The 18,124-nt window shown below is 41.3% G+C and overlaps 1 protein-coding gene across 7 annotated transcripts in view; it reads left to right on the top strand.

Moving 5' to 3' along the window:
- Positions 1 to 18,124, top strand: part of FAM81A (family with sequence similarity 81 member A) — a 166,848-nt gene that overhangs the window by 131,445 nt on the left and 17,279 nt on the right. For all 7 annotated transcript variants that reach the window (XM_017896078.1, XM_017896061.1, XM_017896070.1 and 4 more), the window contains 3 exons: positions 515 to 633; positions 15,858 to 15,987; positions 17,839 to 17,945. In XM_017896078.1, the coding sequence (XP_017751567.1) occupies positions 515 to 633; positions 15,858 to 15,987; positions 17,839 to 17,945 (356 nt within the window). The remainder of the gene's footprint in view (positions 1 to 514; positions 634 to 15,857; positions 15,988 to 17,838; positions 17,946 to 18,124) is intronic.

The following is an 18,124-nucleotide window of genomic DNA, read 5'->3' as shown; positions in this document are numbered from 1 at the left end:
TTTTTGAGGCGGATTCTCCCCCTGTCGCCCAGGCTGGAATGCAGTGGCGGGATCTCGGCTCACTGCAAGCTCCGCCTCCCAGGTTCATGCCATTCTCCTGCCTCAGCCTCCCCGGGTAGCTGGGACTACAGGCGCCCGCCACCACGCCCGGCTAATTTTTGTATTTTTAGTAGAGATGGGGTTTCACCGTGTTGGCCAGGATAGTCTCCATCTCCTGACTTCGTGATCCGCCTGCCTCGGCCTCCCAAAGTGCTGGGATTACAGGCGTGAGCCACCGCGCCCAGCTGGAACTTAGTTTTTAATGGTAAATAAAGGGACTTGCTCTGGGAGGAACCTCTAAGGTGTCTGTCTAGCCGCCTAGTTCTCTGTTTAAGTGTGCATCAGGTGACTGTTGAAAAGGAGTCTCTTATGAAAGATTGAGTTAAACATTCTTATTTTCGCCAAAAGTATAAAATGTTTTTGTGGAAGCATGTGAATTCTTAATGACTCCCTTAGTGTTTTTTATGTTGCCCAGGTACTCCAGGAGCAGATTCGTGCCCGGGACAACATTAGCTATGGAACTAATTCTGCCTTAAAGACCCTGGAGATGCGCCAGCTCTCCGGTTTGGGAGATCTTCGAGGAAGAGTAGCAAGGTAGGTGTTCAAATGTTGGGGTCTCTATTCATCAAAAACCATTTTCTATAAACTCCATTATAGTGGGGAATATATTAAGGAAGCCCCAAAGCTTCCTTTAGTACATTCCCTCCATGCTTTGGCCATAAAATCCAGTGGTGGGAGTTAAATCTGGGTTTGGGGGGGCCATGGGTTTTTTTTTTTTTTTTTTTTTTTTTGAGATGGAGTCTTGCTCTGTCGCCCAGGCTGGAGTACAGTGGCGCGATCTCGGCTCACTGCAAGCTCCGCCTCCCGGGTTCACGCCATTCTCCTGCCTCAGCCTCCCGTGTAGCTGGGACTACAGGCGCCCGACACCTCGCCCGGCTAGTTTTTTTTTGTATTTTTTAGTAGAGACGGGGTTTCACCGTGTTAGCCAGGATGGTCTCAATCTCCTGACCTCGTGATCCGCCCGTCTCGGCCTCCCAAAGTGCTGGGATTACAGGCTTGAGCCACCGCGCCCGGCATGGGTTTCTTTTGTTACGCAACTGGTGTTGTCCTCATGGGAGGAAATGATGGGGGAACTCACTCAGCTGACCTTGTAATTTGATAGGGTAATTCTGTGTTTATTGAATCCGATAATATAAAGTTGACAGAGTTCGTATGTCGCTTTGGAAATTTAATTTTTCCTGTTATTCATTTTTATTTTATTTTCTGAAAGTATTGGTCTGGGAAAGATTGGAAACTTAGAAAAAAGATCTTTCTCCTCAGTATGAAAAGTGCTATTTTCTCAAAGTGTGCTGCATGGACCAGCAGCCTCAACATCACCGGAGAGCTTGTTAGAAATGTACTGTCTCCAGCCCACCCTGCAACTACTGAGTTAGAATCTGCATTTTAACAAGATCCCTGAATTCACATGCATGGGAAAGTCTGGGAAGCACTGCACCAGGACTGTGTCTAGGGCTGTTTTTATCTGGCTGGGACAAATTTGTCCGAAGTATTTATGGGCCTCTTCTGCCCTCTGCTGGGGCTAAGAGCCAAGTACATTAATACGTATCAGCACCGGAGCTGAGGAGCAAATGGCACGTCCCGTCAGCCTGAGGTGGCAATGAGGGTGGTCTGCAAGGAGTCGGGCGGAAGAAAGAACAAGGACCTCTAGCATGCAAGGCCTCTGGAGCAGGGAGGAGTAGTGTTAGGGTGTGTTTGTGCAGACAACATGTCGAGGGCCTTGAATGCTGGGCATGTGTGTTTGGGTCTGCTGGGTAAAGATCAATCTAATAGCAGAGGGCTGCATGGATTGGATGGGGGACAGGTTGATCACTCTCCTTCTGTGATTTTCTGTGCTCATCAGGATGAACTCCAGTCTCCTTAGTGTGATCCTTGGGGATGACACCCTGTTGACTCCCTCTCCTCTCTCTACCTTTGCACTGTACCTCTCAGCAGTGATCAACTCTTTGTTAGTCCCTGAATAAGCCATGTTCTTCTATTGCTAGTTTTGTATGTGCTGTTCTGGTACCTAGCATTCCTTTTCCTCCTCTTTTTCTTTTCTTTTTATTTTTGAGACAAGTCTCACTCTGTTGCCCAGGCTGGAGTGCAGTGGCACAATCTCGACTCACTGCAACCTCCGCCTCCTGGATTCAAGCAATTCTCCTGTCTCAGCCTCCCAAGTACCTGGGACTACAGGCACCCGCCTATGTTTTGTATTTTTAGTAGAGATGAGGTTTTAACCATGTGGGCCAGGCTGGCTTCTAACTCCTGACCTCAGGTGATCTGCCTACCTTGGCCTCCTAGAGTGCTGGGATTACAGGTGTGGGCCACGGTGCCCAGCCTCCTCCTCCTTTTCTAACTTCTTTTCAGTCTTTAAAGTTCAGCTGAAGTGTCACCCACTCTGGGAGTCTTCCCTGACACCCCCACTCCATAGAGCTCTCCTAGCACTTACTGCTCTATTGAGTCTCTCTGTTGTCTTCCTCACTCTGCTGCCTTTACTGTGTTGGAGGTGGGGTTCCAGATGTGTTATCTCTCTATAGCTGAGTGCCTGGAACAGTCTCTGGAAAACAGTAGATACTCAACATTCATCATCCATTTGAATGAAGAAATGACCTGGAAACTCACTGTAAGAGGACTGGAACACCTTAACTCTTTATTTGTGGAGTTTGGCTTAAAAGAAATACCAGCTCTATGATACCTCTCAGAACAGCAGGGAGTTAGAAGAACTGGAGAGCTACAGGACAGACTAGGGACTCTAGGAGGACTTTGAGGATCTTCATAGCCGCTTGAGTTGCAGATGAAGATCAAGTGATGGAATACATGTGAGAGGCTTGGTGCCCTGCATGTGATGGAGAGGGCCTGCAACCACTGGTAGCTGTATCATCTCAGGGGCAAGAGCAGTAACATTGTCCTTATGATGCTGGTTCTAATACAAAGTAGAAAAATTATTTTAAAATACTTTCAGGAATCTTATACTCTTCAGTTTCTTATCAACTTCTTTACCCAACTTGTTCCTTCCCTATAACAAAAACTTTCACTCTAAAGGCATAAAAAATGTTTGTTATGAGTACTGGATATTTTTTTTTTTTTTTTTTTTTTTTTTTTTTAGCTATATTAGTCTTTTCCCTGGAATGCTGATGAGACTTGATTGTTGAAATGAATTCATGTGAAATAAAAATTCTTTGGAAAAGTTTCTTGTCTTTCTTGTATTGACTATGTAATTGTATTGGAGGGGTATGAACATTTTAAGTGGTATTCTGAAGTTACTAGGTTGCTATATTATTTCATATTTAATTTTATAGTTTTTATGGGTCCATTGGTGATGTAATTAGTAGCAAATGGGCCTTGATTTTTTCCCCTGTAAATCCAGCTCAGAAGGGCAGAGGCAAGTTCTCTGTGGAGGTGAGATACACATTTAGCTCACGTGGCATACCATGTTCTAAACAGGACTTGATCAGACCTGAAGGCCCGATAGATGGCCCCCTTTCTCTCTCTCTCCTCTCTCTCTGAACAGCTTTAGTGAGAGTTAATTCAGGTACTATATAAGTCAACTACTTAAAGCACACAATGCAGTGGTTTTTAGTATATTCACATAGTCGTGTAGTCATCACCACAATCGATTTCAGAACATTTTTATCATCCAAAAGGAAACCCCATACCCATTAGCCGTCACTCCCCATTTTTCCCCAGCCTCCCCAGATCCCCAGTCCATGGCAGGCCTACATTCTCTCTCTAATGGATTTCACTCTTCTGAGCATTTCGAGTGAATGTGTTCCCTTGAGACTGGCTTCTGACACTTAGCATCACGTTTTCAGGGTTCATCCATGTTGTAGCATGTATCAGTACTTCATTCCTCGTTATGGCTGCCTAGTACCTCATTGTGGACTGCATTTAAAAAACCCATTAATCAGTTGAATGTTTGGGTTGCTTCCACTTTTGACTATTTTAAATAATGCTGCTGTGAACATTTGTCTTTTTTTTTTTTTTTTTTTTTGAGAGGGAGTCTTGCTGTGTCGCCCAGGCTGGAGTGCAGTGGCCAGATCTCAGCTCACTATAAGCTCCGACTCCTGGGTTTACGCCGTTCTCCTGCCTCAGCCTCCCAAGTAGCTGGGACTACAGGCGCCCGCCACATCGCCCGGCTAGTTTTTTGTATTTTTTAGTCGAGACGGGGTTTCACCATGTTAGCCAGGATGGTCTCGATCTCCGGACCTCGTGATCCGCCCGTCTTGGCCTCCCAAAGTGCTGGGATTACAGGCTTGAGCCACCGCGCCCAGCCTATTGTCTATTTGTTTTTGTGTGCTCATAGGTTTTCATTTCCCTTGGATATGTACCTAGAATGAAAATGCGGAGTAACATGATAACTCTATATTTAACTTTTGAGGAACAGCGCAGCTAGACTGTTTGCGGAAGTGGCCACCATTTTACATTGCCCCCAGCAGTGTCTGAGGGCTCCGATTTCTTCACATCCTCAGTAACTGTTGTTTCCTATCTTTTTGATTATAGCCATCCCAGTGGGTTTGAAGGGGTATCTCACTGTGGTTTTGATTGCATCCCCCTGAGGACTAATGGTACTGAACATCGTTTAATGTGCTTACTGGTCATTGCTGTATCTTCTTTAGGAAAGTATTTATTCAGATTCCTTGCCCATTTTTAAATTGGGTAATTGTCTTTTATTACTGAGCTGTAGAGTTTTAAAATTATATATTCTAGATATAATTCCGTTATCAGATATCTGATTTGAAAAATTACTGTCCCATTCTAAGGGATGTCTTTTCATTTTCTCCTGTCTTTTAAACTTAAAAATTTTTAATCTTGATGATATCTAACATCTATCTTTTTTTCAGTTGCTAGTGTTTGGGGTGTCATATTTAAGAAACTGTTGCCTAATCCAGGTCATGAAGATTTATGCCTATATTTTCTTTTTAAGTTTTAAAGTTTCAGCTCTTACATTTAGGCCTTTGATCCATTTTTAGTTAATTTTTTTTGTATATAGTACAAGGTAGGGTTCCACATTTATTATTTTCCTTGTAGATATCTATTTATCCCAGCATCATTTATTGAAAAGCCTATTCTTTCCCCATCAAATTGTCTTGGCACCCTAGTTGAAAATCACTTGGCGGCTGTGAGCGGTGGCCACGCCTGTAATCACAGCACATTGGGAGGCCGAGGTGGGCAGATCAGGAGGTCAGGAGTTCAAGACCAGCCTGACCAATATGGTGAAACTTCGTCTCTACTAAAAATACAAAAATTAGCCAGCCTGCATCTGTAGTCCCAGCTACTCAGGAGGCTGAAGCAGGAGAATCGCTTGAACCTGGGAGGCGGAGGTTGCAGTGAGACAAGATCTCGCCAACACTCTAGCCTGGGCAACAGAACAAGACTCTATCTCAAAAAAAAAAAAAAAAAGAAAGAAAGAAAATCACTTGGCAATAGGTGTATAGATTTATTTGTGGACTCTCAATTCTATTCCATTGATTCCCAATTCTTAGGCTGGTACCACACCATCTTGATTACTATAGCTTTGTGGTAAATTTTGAAATTGAGAAGTGTGAGTCCTCTAACTTCATCCTTTTTTTTCAAGATTGTGTTAGCTGTTTTAGGTCCATTGTATTTCCTTATGAAATTTAGGATCAGGCCAGGTGCAGTGGCTCATGCTTGTAATCCCAGCTCTTTGGGAGGCCAAGGCGGGTGGATCACCTGAGGTCAGGAATTTGAGACCAGCCTGGCCAATATGGTGCAATCCCATCTCTACTAAAAAGACAAAAATTAGCTGGGTGTGGTAGCGCACACCAGTAATCTCAGCTCCTGGGGAGGCTGGGGCAGGAAAATCGCTTGAACCTAGAGGTTGCAGTGAGCTGAGATGCCACTGCACTTCACCTGGGTGACAGAGCAAAACTTTGTCTCAAATTAGAAGAAGAAGGAGAAGGAGAAGGAGGGGGAGGGGGAGGGGAAATTTAGTATCAGGCTGGGCATGGTGGCTCATGCCTGTAGTCCCAGCACATGGTGGCTCACGCCTATAGTCCCAGCACTTTGGGAGGCCAAGGTGGGCAGATCACGAGATCAGGAGTTCAAGACCAGCCTGGCCAACATGGTGAAATCTCGTCTCTACTAAAAATACAAAAATTAGCCAGGCATGGTAGCAGCCACCTGTAATTCCAGCTACTCGGGAGGCTGAGGCAGGATAATTGCTTGAACCTGAGAGGCAGAGGTTGCAGTGAGCCAAGGTCGCACCACTGCACTCCAGCCTGGGCAACAGAGAGAGACTCTGTCTCAAAAAATAATAATAATAAAAAAAAATTTTTTTAAATAATAATAATAAAAAAATTTAGGATCAGTTTGTCAATTTCTGCAAAGAAACCAGTTGAAATATTGATAGGGACTGTGTTGAATCTGTAGATCTGTTTGGGGAATATTGCCATTTAAAAATATTAAGTCTTTCAATGGGTTCAGTGTCTCATGGCTGTAATCCCAGGGATTTGGGAGGCCAAGATAGGAGGATTGCTCGAGGCCAGGAGTTTGAGACCAGCTTTGGCAACACAGCAAAACTCTATATCTATGAAAAAATGAATGTGTTAGTTGGGCATGGTGGCACATGCCTGTAGTTGCAGGGAGCTATGATCTTATCACTGCACTTCAACCAGGGTGACAGAGAGAGCAAGACCCTGTCTCAAAAAAAAAAAACCAAAACAAAACAACAACAAAAAAAACAAGCCTTTCTTTAAAAAAAAATTTTTTTAGAAACATCATCTTCCTCTGTTGCCCACACTGGAGTGCAGTGGCGTGATCACAACTCCCTGCAGCTTGAACTCCTGGGCTCAAGCAATCCTCCCACCTCAGCTTCCTGAGTAGCTGGGACTACAGGCATGTGCCACCACATCTCACTGATTTTTTTCATTTTTTTGTAGAGACGGGGTCTCTCCCAGGCTGGTCTTGAACTCCTGGTTTCAAGTGATCTTCTCACCTTGGCCTCCCAAAGTGTTGGGATTACAGGTGTTAGTCACCATGCCTGGCCCCAAAATTAAGTATTTGGATCCACGAATGTGGGTGTCTTTCCATTTATTTTGGTCATCTTTAATATGTTTCAACAATATTTTGGAGTTTTAAAAGTATAAGTTTCATACTTCTTTAAATTTATTCCTAAGTATTTTATTCTTTTTTGATGCTACTGTAAATAGCAAATCTTTTTTTTTTTATTGCCACTGTAGACAAGTACAGTAGATTTTGTGTATTGGTCTTGTATCCTGCAACCTTGCTGAACTCATTAATTACTTCTAATAATTTCTAGTGGATTTTTAAAAAGGATTTTCTATTTGCAAGATCATGCCATCTGCAAATAGAGTTTTACTTTCTACTTTCCAATCTGGATTTCATTTCATTTTCTTGCCTAATTGCCCTGACTAGAACCTCCAGTATGATGTTGAATAAATGTGGTGAGAGCAGATACCCTTGTCTTATTTTTGATTTTAGGGGAAAGCATCCATACTCTCATTATTCAGTAGAATGTTAGGTGTGGATTTTTTTTTTCCCCCTTTGGAGACAGAGTCTTGCTCTGTCGCCCAGAGTGAAGTGGTGCGATCTTGGCTCACTACAACCTCCGCCCCCCAGGTTCAAGTGATTCTCCTGCCTCAGTCTTCCGAGTAGCTGGGATTACAGGTGGCTGCCACCACGCCCAGCTAGTTTTTGTATTTCTTTCAGAGATGGGGTTTCGCCATATTGGCCAGGCTGGTCTTGAACTCCTGACCTCAAGTGATCCACCTGCCTCTGCCTCCCAAAGTGTTAGGATTACAGGCGTGAGCCACTGCGCCCAGCCCAAGTGTGGATTTTCTTGTGTATGCTCTTTACTAGGTTGAGAAAGATTTTCTTTTCCTAGTTTCCTAGTTTGTTGACTGTTTTTGTCATGAAGAGTATTGGATTTTGTCAAATACTTTTTCTCCACCTGTTGAGATGATCGTGTGGGGTTTGTCCTTTTTTCAATTGATAAGGTTTATTACACACTAATTGCTTTTCTGATGTTAATTCAAACTTGCATTCTTGAAATAAGTCTCACTTGGTCATGATATATAATCCTTTTTGTATATTGCAGGATCAGTTTGCTAGCATTTTGTTGAAATGACGCCATCTGTTGTCATTTTGTTACCCCCCAGTACAGCTTTGCTCCATCCACCTCCTTTGTGCTATTATCAAATATGTTAAATTTGTAATGTAATGTACATTGTTCTATGTATGTAACAATACAATTGTATGCATACTATTTTAAACATTTTTTTAAATCAATTATGACAGGAGAGAAAATATTCATTTATATTGCTCTTTGTAATTACATAATTACCTTTACCCATGCTCTGTGTTTTTTCATGAGGATTCAAATTACTATCTGGGGCACTTGCTTTTAGCCTGGCAAACTTTGGTATTTCTTCTAGGGTGGGTCTTCTAACAATGAATTCTCTCATTTTTTGTTTTTCTGGGATGTCTTTATTTTGCCTTATTTTTTTGAAAAGTAGTTTTGCTGGATGTAAGATTCTTGGTTGACAGCTTATTTTCTTTTAGCACCTTGAATATGTCATCCACTGCCTTGTGGTCTCAATTATTTCTGATGAAAAATTAGCTATTAAGATTATTCTAGTTCCCTTGTATGTGAGGAATTCTTTTTCTTGCTGCTTTCAAATATTTCTCTTTGTCTATGTCTATGTCTTTTTCTTTTCTTTTTCTTTTTTTGAGACATACTCACCCTGTCACCCACGCTGGAGTGCAGTGGCATGATCTCAGCTCATTGCAACCTCTGCCTCCCAGGTTCAAGTGGGTCTCATGCCTCAGCACCCTGAGTAGCCGGGATTACAGGCATGCACCACCACACCTGGCTAATTTATGTATTTTTGGTCGAGACAGGGTTTCACCATGTTGGCCAGGCTAGTCTCAAACTCCTGGCCTCAAGTGATCTGGCTGCCTCAGCCTCCCAAAGTGCTGGGATTACAGACATGAGCCACCATGCCCAGCCATGATGTGTCTGGTATGGATCTCTTGGTATTTGCCCTACTTGGAGTTTGTTGAACTACTTGTTTGTGTCAATTAATGTTTTTCATAACATTTTGGAAATGTTTTCCATAACATTTCAGCCATTATTTTTTGAATATTTTTTATGCTCTTTTCTCTTCTCTTTCTCTCTCTTTCCTTTGAGTTGGAGTGTCACTCTTCACCCAGGCTAGAGTGAAGTGGCAAGATCATGGCTCATTGTAACCTCAAACTACTGGACTCAAGTGATCCCCCCACTTCAGTCTCCTGAGTAGCTGGGACTATAGGCATACATCACCATGCCCAGCTAAGTATTTTATTTTATTTTAGAGACAGGGTCTCACTGTGTTGCCCAGGCTGGTCTCAAAGTCCTGGCCTCAAGCAGTTCTCCTGCCTCAGCCTCCCGAGTTGCTGGGATTACAGGTGTAAGCCACCATGCCTTGTGTCTTCTCTCCTATTATTCTTATTATGCATATGTTGGTGCATTTAATGGTGTCTTATTTTTTTTTTTTTGGAGACTCTCTTCATTTTTCTTTCTTTCTTCTTTTAATCGCTGTTCATCAGACTCCATAATCTCTCTCCACCTATTTTCAAATTTGCCAGTCTTTGTTCTACCTATTCACATTTTCTGTTGAGCTCCCCTATCAATTTTTTATTCCAGTGTTTCCATTAGGTTCTTCTTTTCTTTTATAATTTCTATAGCTTTATTAATATTTTATATTTGAAGAAACATTGTTATTATACATTCCTTTGCTTTTTAAAGTGTGGTTTCAATCATCCTATGCTTGCTCATTCTATATTTATATTAGCTATTTAAAGTTTTCTTTTTTAAAATCTGACATCTGTGTCCTCTTCAGGCAGTTGGTTTGCCTGTTCTTTTCCCCCTGAGTATAGTTCGCATTTTCCTGGCCATTTTAGATAATATATTGTAGCAACTCTGGATGCAAGTCCCCTTAGCTTGTTTTTGAGGTTGTTTGCATGTTTATTTGTTTAGCAACTTGAATGGACTAATTTAGTGATGTCTGTTTACCCTGCAATATGAAGCCTCTGATGTCACTTTCTCAGTACAGTTTGGGAAATGGGCACAATCATCTGCAATGACAGTGGTTTTGGAAGGGCTCTCTTTGATATTTCCCTGATATTTTATCAGGCTGTCTTCCTCTGTTGATTTCACACCCAAATCTTAGGCTCTACTAATTACCAGCATATTGGTCTACTATTTTTGACAATGCCCTGGGACATTAAGTGTCCTATAGTTTTATGGTACTATAATTAAATAACTGCCAGCTATAAAGGGCTTAATGATACATATATACAATAATTATGTATGTATACAAAAATTACAGTAATATGGAAAATGAGCGACCAGACTGATGTTTTAAATGTCATTGTGTTTGGTATGCTACGCCACTATGTCATATGCAGACGAAGAGGTTCTGCATCAGCGTGTGGCCCAAGTCATACCCGTTAGACGTTTGGGACTTTCGATGAACTTCTGACCACCAGTGATTAGGAAAGCCTAGCAATAGAGTCACTCTGCCACCTGATGGCCACAACCTGAAATTGTACCTGGGAGATAACAGCTGTCCAAAGACCCAAAAAGGGAAAATTTGGAATGAGTACATTATTGTTCATTATGATGTAGAGCATTAAGGATGAGTAGGAAAACTGATTAGATTCATCGCAAATTCTTGTTTAACTAAAGCTGCTGAGCCATACACACAGCTATATTAAAGCCCTGAGACTGTCTTTTATGAGTTCTTTTTAAGACAGGAACGATGTATTTGATTTAATGCTAGATGAAATAGCAATATTGCTTTCCTCCTTTTATCTTAAATATATTTTATTTTGAAATCATTTTAAATTTATAAAATTACAAAATTCACCAATTGTTAACAATATGTCACATTTACTGTATTATTCTTTCGTGTATGGAATTTTTTTTCTGAAACATTTGAGAGTAAGAACATTATTTTCAACATAAGAAAACCAGTATTGACTTCACTGTGTGTGTGTTTTTTGAGACAGAGTCTTGCTCTGTCGCCCAGGCTGGAGTGCAATGGCGCAATCCCAGCTCACTGCAACCTCCGCCTCCTGGGTTCAAGCGATTCTCCTGCTTCAGCCTCTTGAGTAGCTGGGATTACAGGCACCTGCCACCACGCCCAGCTAAGTTTTGTATTTTTTATTTTTTAGTAGAGACAGGTACACCCAGTAGTAGTACACCCAGGTAATTTTTGTATTTTTAGTAGAGATGGGTTTTCACCATGTAGGCCAGGCTGGTCTCAAATTCCTGACCCCAGGTGATCCGCCCACCTTGCCTTCCAAAGTGCTGGGATTACAGGTGTGAGCCACCATGCCCAGCTGTGTTTTCTGATGGGAGTCTTTGGTATCCTACCTTGTGCTCTTCTCTGTGTCCCCTACCCAGCCTGCTTCTTTATTTACAAAAGCATACAAGGGATGGGTAATGGTAGGAAAGAATCAGAAACGCAAATAAATATACAAAATAAAAATGAAGCTTGGCCAGGAGTGGTGGCAGCACTTTGGGAGGCCGAGGTGGGTGGATTACCGGAGGTCAGGAGATCGAGACCATCCTGGCCAACATGGTGAAAACCCCGTCTCTACTAAAAATACAAAAATTACCTGGGTGTGGTAGTGGGCACCTGTAATCCCAGCCACTCAGGAGCCTGAGGCAGCACAGTTGCTTGAGCCCAGGAGGTTGCAGTGAGCTGAGATCGCACCACTGCACTCCAGCCTGGGTGACCGAGTGAGACTCTGTCAAAAAAAAAAAAAAAAAAAAAAAAAAAAAAAAAAAGCCTTCCCATCTCTTGGCTCTGTTTTACTCCTTAGAGGTAACTAATGTTAACAGTCTGTTGTCTGTCCTTTCAGACTTTTCTCATAAGTAGTAATAAGATAATAGTTTATCATTACAATGATATAATGGTTTGTAGTCTAATAAGTTACTTAACAGTGTGATTTTAACTTTACAAAGTATTATATACACTATTCTGCAACATAAGTTTTTCCACGTAACAATGTATGTGGACACTCTTCCAGTATGCACATAGATCTAGCATACTTTTTAATTCGATATAGAGTATTCTGCTACATCTATGTACTATAATTCAATGTATTTAGCCACTTTTTTTTTTTTTTTTTTTTTGAGACAGATTCTCACTCTGTTACTCAGGCTGAAGTGCAATGGTGCAATCTCGGCTTACTGCAACCTCTGCCTCCCAGGCTTAAGCGAATCTTGTGCCTCAGCCTCCTGAGTAGCTGGGATTACATGCGTGCACCACCACACCCAGCTAATTTTTGTATTTTTAGTAGAGATGGGGTTTTGCCATGTTGGCCAAGCTGGTCTCAAACTCCTGACCTCAAGTGATCCACCTGCCCCAGCCTCCTGAAGTGCCGGATTACAGGTGTGAGCCACCGTGCCCAGCCCTAACCACTGTTGTATTAATAGAAATGTATGTTATAGTACTTTTGTTTCCAAGTGAGACACAGCAGTGAAGCCAAGTGATAGCTAGTGAAGTCTTCAGAATAATTTTGAGATCTTTTCAAACTACATTTTAAAACAGCAATTAATGTAAAGAAGTGAATGAAACTGGTCTAATGTTATGGATACCTGATCATGTTATTTGGAACAGTTATGTTATGACTAGAAGAATAAATGTCTTTTTAAAAAAAACTATAATATTTTTTATTTCATAGTATTTTAAAACCTCAGCTTTCCCCAAATATGATTTAAATAATATTTTGCTAAAATTATGAACTCAAAATAAAAAATCAGGGTCTATATTTGGCATTATTTTAATCATCATTTATGACATGGGAATGATTTGTGAGGATTAATGAAATAACATGTCAAGTATCTAGTACAGTACCTAGTACATAGTAAATATTTCCTTATATTCATTCATTCACAAATATTTATTAAGCCTCTACCATATGCTAGGTATTAGGGTTTTAGTGATGAAAAAGGCATATATAATGTCTCCTTGCATGCAGTTTACATTCTAGAACAGTTGTTGCAAAGTGAGTCTATAAGAATGTTGGAATAATTGAGCGGGTAGCTTACTATCTTTAGAGTCAATGATAAATTAAATTTACCACAATTTTATCCATTTACTCACCATTGTTTCTTGCACCCTACTCCTTCTTTGTGGATGTTCTTTTCTCCTTACTGAAGTACATTCATTAGTAACTTTTTCAGTATTGGCTTGTGGGTGATATATTTCTTAATCCTTGCATGTTAGAAACAGTCTTTATTTTGTACTTATTCTTGGATGATAGGTTTTTTACCCTCAATATTTACAAGATATTTCTCCATTATCTTCTGATATCTATTGTCTCCTATATCTATTGAGGGCTGTCAGTCTTATTGTCAGTTTTGGTAGTTTTGGTAGGTTACTTCTCTTTAGTCTGTAGCTTTTAAGGTTTTATATTTGTCATTGGTTATCTGAATTTCCCCATGCTTTATTTATTTTTACTTATCCCAGTTTGTATTCATTGAACATCTTAAAATTCATACCTTTCTTCAGTTTTAGAAAATTGTTGGCATTCACACCTCAAATATTGCTTCTCTGCCATTGTCTCTATTTCCTTCTATTGGAACTCCTCCTTGACTCATGTTAGCATCCCGCTATTTGACTTCCATGTTTCTTAACTATTTTTTCATGTTTTTAATCTCTGTCCACTACATTCTGAGTGAGTTCCTTGCTACTATCATTGAATCCACTGATTCTATCTGCAACTATGTCCAGTCTAGAATTATTAAGACAAGGGCCAGGCACGGTGGCACACATCTCTAATCCCAGCACTTTGGGAGACTGAGGCAGGTGGATCACCAGAGGTCAGGAGTTTGAGACCAGCCTGGCCGACATGGTAAAACCCCGTGTTTACTAAAAATACAAAAATTAGCTAGGTGTGGTGACGTGTACCTGTAATCCCAGCTACTCAGGAGGCTGAGGCAGGAGAATGGCTTGAACCCGGGAGGCAGAGGTTGCAGTAAGCCGAGATCGCGCCACTGCACTCCAGACTGGGCCACAGAGTTAAACTCTGACTCAAAAAAAAAAAAAAAAAAAATCACAGAAAGGACTCATTGATCATCTTAGCCGCCTAATAGCATGGAAGTAAGTGATTTGCTGGATGGCGTGTGCCTGAAAGTGGATGTACTCCTCACATCTGCAGTTCGCCCCTGTGTCTGCCCACTACTGACAGGGGAGAGTAAAAGGTTCTCCTCTTCTACCTTCTGAGTCTTGTATAAATGCCTCTCACTGTCAGAATCTAACTCAGACCCTTCTGGCAAGGACATCTGGGAAGTATAGTTTGGGGCTTCAGTCCCTACAATACAAAGAGTGTTTACAAGGAGCAAAAATGTTTTGTCATTTAAGAATGATCTATTTATATAAACTGTTTTCCTTGTCACTAATCCTCCAGTTTTTTCCCTAAGCCTCTAACCCTTAGCCACTTTCCTTGAATGTCTGGCCATCTCTTATGCCAGGCAAAATGAATCTCCCAATATATTGTATGAAATTCTGCCTTCCTGACAGTCTTTAGGGTGACTCCTGAGTGGACCTGTAAGCATCAGCAGTCTTATTCCAGAAGGTGTCAGCATACTGGGCGTGACCATCTGTAGCCAGGCCTGACTTTCTCCCTCAGTCCACCTGGTCATCAAGACATCAAGAACTCTTCTAGAAGCCACAGGTTTTTTCTTTTTTTTTTTTTTGTATGATCATTTTATCTTTTTGTAGACACAGGGTCTTGCTGTGTCACCTAGGCTGGCCTTGAAGTCCTGGGCTTAAGCAATTCTCCTGCCTCAACCTCAGCCTCCCAAGCAGCAGGAGGGAGAAGATGAAGTCATAGGCATGGATTGAAAGAGAGTTGGTGCAGTAGCAGGAATAGATGCCATGGTGGGAATCTGGGCTCTTGTAACTGACTTGTGCCTTTTGAACCTGCTTGAGCCCTTCCCCTTGAAGATGGAGTGCTGTTCTAGGCCCACCTTCTAGTGTGGTATTCATGATGGATTGCTCTGATTGCAGACTCACCTAATGTCCCACTCTTAGGCATTCTGTCTCTACTAGAGCCCAGGAGCCAGCCAGCAGCTTCTCCTCAACAGAGGAATGTTGTCTCAGAACAGAGCATTACTTAGCTCTAAACTCTTATGGGTCCATTTGTGACTCTCCTATTAGGACTTCACAGAAGCCCCACACAGCTCATCTGCCACACATACTTTGAGTACCATTGGATCTGCCAAGTTGCGAGGCCCGCAGGACAGCAGCTTTTACTACAGCTTGAACTGGCTGCAAAGCCTTCCCCTGCTCTAGACCCCACTCATACTATACAGCCTTACAAGTGATTTGGTCAAAGTTTAGAAGTAATATTTTCCAACATAGTAGAAGTTGCCTCCCAAATCCAAGGAGGCCCCCAACTTTGAAAGGCAGGAGTGATATTGAAGAGTGACAGACCACATCCAGCACACTAGCTATGCTCTTTGTATTGTCCTCTTGCTGCACATACAGTGTTGTACTCATGATCATTGTAAAGACTTTATTTCTTTGGTGGTTGCATCTCTAGCCTTATTAAGCAACATCCCTGTGGTTTAGCTTAAAAACCATAATGAGGCCAGTTCTCTGAATTCATTCGAGCCTCTGTTCAAAAGAATGATTGATAGTACAGTTTCTTTGAGTGGGTTTTGCATTTCAGAGTGTGTAAGGAAGCTTTTGCGCTTGTTTTTAAACTTTAATAAGAATCAGCTTTGTTCTTTGTCTGGACAGATGTGATGCCAGCATAGCCAGACTTTCTGCAGAGCACAAAACGACCTATGAGGGGCTCCAGCACTTGAACAAAGAACAGCAGGCTGCCAAACTTATCCTGGAAACGAAAATCAAAGATGCAGAGGGACAGGTACGACCTGTTTCAGGTAGCTTTTAGAAGTGGGTAATTTGTTCTTAGCTAAGAATAACATGGTGTTGATTATTTCTTACAGGAGAAACCAGCTGGGGCACCTAACATGGGTTTATGCCAATCATAAGCATCTTTTCTTTGCTTCTTCCATTCCTTTTTCACTAGAGTGGCCCTTCATGTGTCTGGCAACCAAACCACCAAAATTGTTTGGTATAGTCCTAATTCTTCCCCGCCACCACCACATTCCTAGAACAACTAATACTTTCCAGAAATTCTAAATGACACCTTGAAAGCTATTTCTTTCACAAGTCAGTGATCAAGCATTCCTTTACATGCCACTCGTCCCAATTTTTGATTCAGGAAATAATGTATTCCCTGGGACTCACTGTATGTGCTCCTCATCACATAGTCTGTATGTGGGACAAAATTAGGCAAAGCTAGAGCGAAAGCAGGCTAATGAATATGAGAGTGTTTGACCTCAAACATCACAGATTAATTTCACAAAGCAAAACTTTTGGCATTTCAGTTTGTTTTTTGGCCACTTAAAAGTTTGCCTTTGCCATCATAGGGCCTGTCTTCTAGGATTTTTTCAACAGTATCTGCCTTATTTGCTATTGTTCGTTTAAAGAGACTATTCCAGTAAAACAGGAGCATCTGGTTAACTTATTGGATTAAATACATTTATACCTTAATTATCTCCAATAAGAATATAAAGCTACTTATGTGAAAAATACAGATATTATAAAACTATGAAAAGGATAAAAGACAATCCAATAATAATTTCTTTTTTGAAGAATGAGTGAGGATGGAATTATTATACCAGAGAAGAGATGCTAAGGAAATCATAAGCTTCTTTATAGCCGAGCCAAGTAAAATATGTACAGAGATCCATCAAAAGAGACCTGCTTTCTCTTTCTTCTGGATCTGACAAATACCATGAATCTTTAAGTAAGGAACATGGAACATTCTAATTTTTGCTGAAAAGACAGAAATTTCACACAGGACTAGCTTTTGTTAAATTCCAGTGTTACAAGGGACATGGGTAGGTGGTGTGAGAAAGGAACAGGAGGGAGATAGTCTACAAGTTATATTGACTGGTGACCTGATTTGTTATGGAGGTAAATCTGAGAGCTTGATGGATTTTGTAAACAATAAAAATTCTATTTTCTATGACTAGCCATTATACTGATGGTAGAAATTCCAAAGTAAGGTTGACTGTCTTTCATGACAACTGGTAGAAGTTGTGGTCTTGGGCAGGAATTGGGCTTGCTCATCAGAGAACTATATGTAAAATTAAGTGTTTAGTGCATGATGAATATTTTGTTTTTTTGTTTTTTTTGTTTTTTTTTTTTTTTGAGACGGAGTCTGGCTCTGTCGCCTGGGCTGGAGTGCAGTGGCCGGATCTCAGCTCACTGCAAGCTCCGCCTCCGGGTTTACGCCATTCTCCTGCCTCAGCCTCCGGAGTAGCTGGGACTACAGGCGCCCGCCACCTCACCCGGCTAGATTTTGTATTTTTTTAGTAGAGACGGGGTTTCACCGTGTTAGCCAGGATGGTCTCGAACTCCTGACCTCGTGATCCGCCCGTCTCGGCCTCCCAAAGTGCTGGGATTACAGGCTTGAGCCACCGCGCCCGGCCCATGATGAATATTTTGGCAGTGCTACTGGTCTTGATTTTCAATGGGTACATAAGGAAGAAAATGGAGGTGGGAAGATGAGGTAGACTCATAAATGAATTTATCAAATTAGACTGAATCTTAATGCCATTGACTAGAATGTGGCTTACTAAATGTTTTCTGAAGTTGCATCCGAAGACGTTAGATGTGATATTTATAAGCAAGGTTTCTTTTCCAGATTTCTCAGCTTTTGAACAGAGTGGACTTGTCAATATCAGAGCAGAGCACCAAACTGAAGATGTCCCACAGAGACAGTAACCACCAGCTTCAGCTTTTGGACACGAAGTAAGCAATCAATTTATTTAAAAAAAAAAAAACAACTTAAAGTTCTGTATGAGTTTATGCAATACTACAATTTTTTTTTCCTCTTGGTTTTTATTTATTGCACAAATTGAAAACAATAATGGAAGTTAAAAAGAAAAGTTTCCATGTAGCTTGTTGCCACTTTTCCTTCATCATTATTG

The sequence above is a fragment of the Rhinopithecus bieti genome, unplaced genomic scaffold, assembly GCF_001698545.2.
Source record: "Rhinopithecus bieti isolate Rb0 unplaced genomic scaffold, ASM169854v2 scaffold_947, whole genome shotgun sequence".
In the NCBI taxonomy this organism is placed as follows: Eukaryota; Metazoa; Chordata; class Mammalia; order Primates; family Cercopithecidae; genus Rhinopithecus; species Rhinopithecus bieti.
The sequence above is the reverse complement of the archived record's forward strand: the minus strand, read 5'-3'. Positions and strand labels throughout refer to the sequence as shown.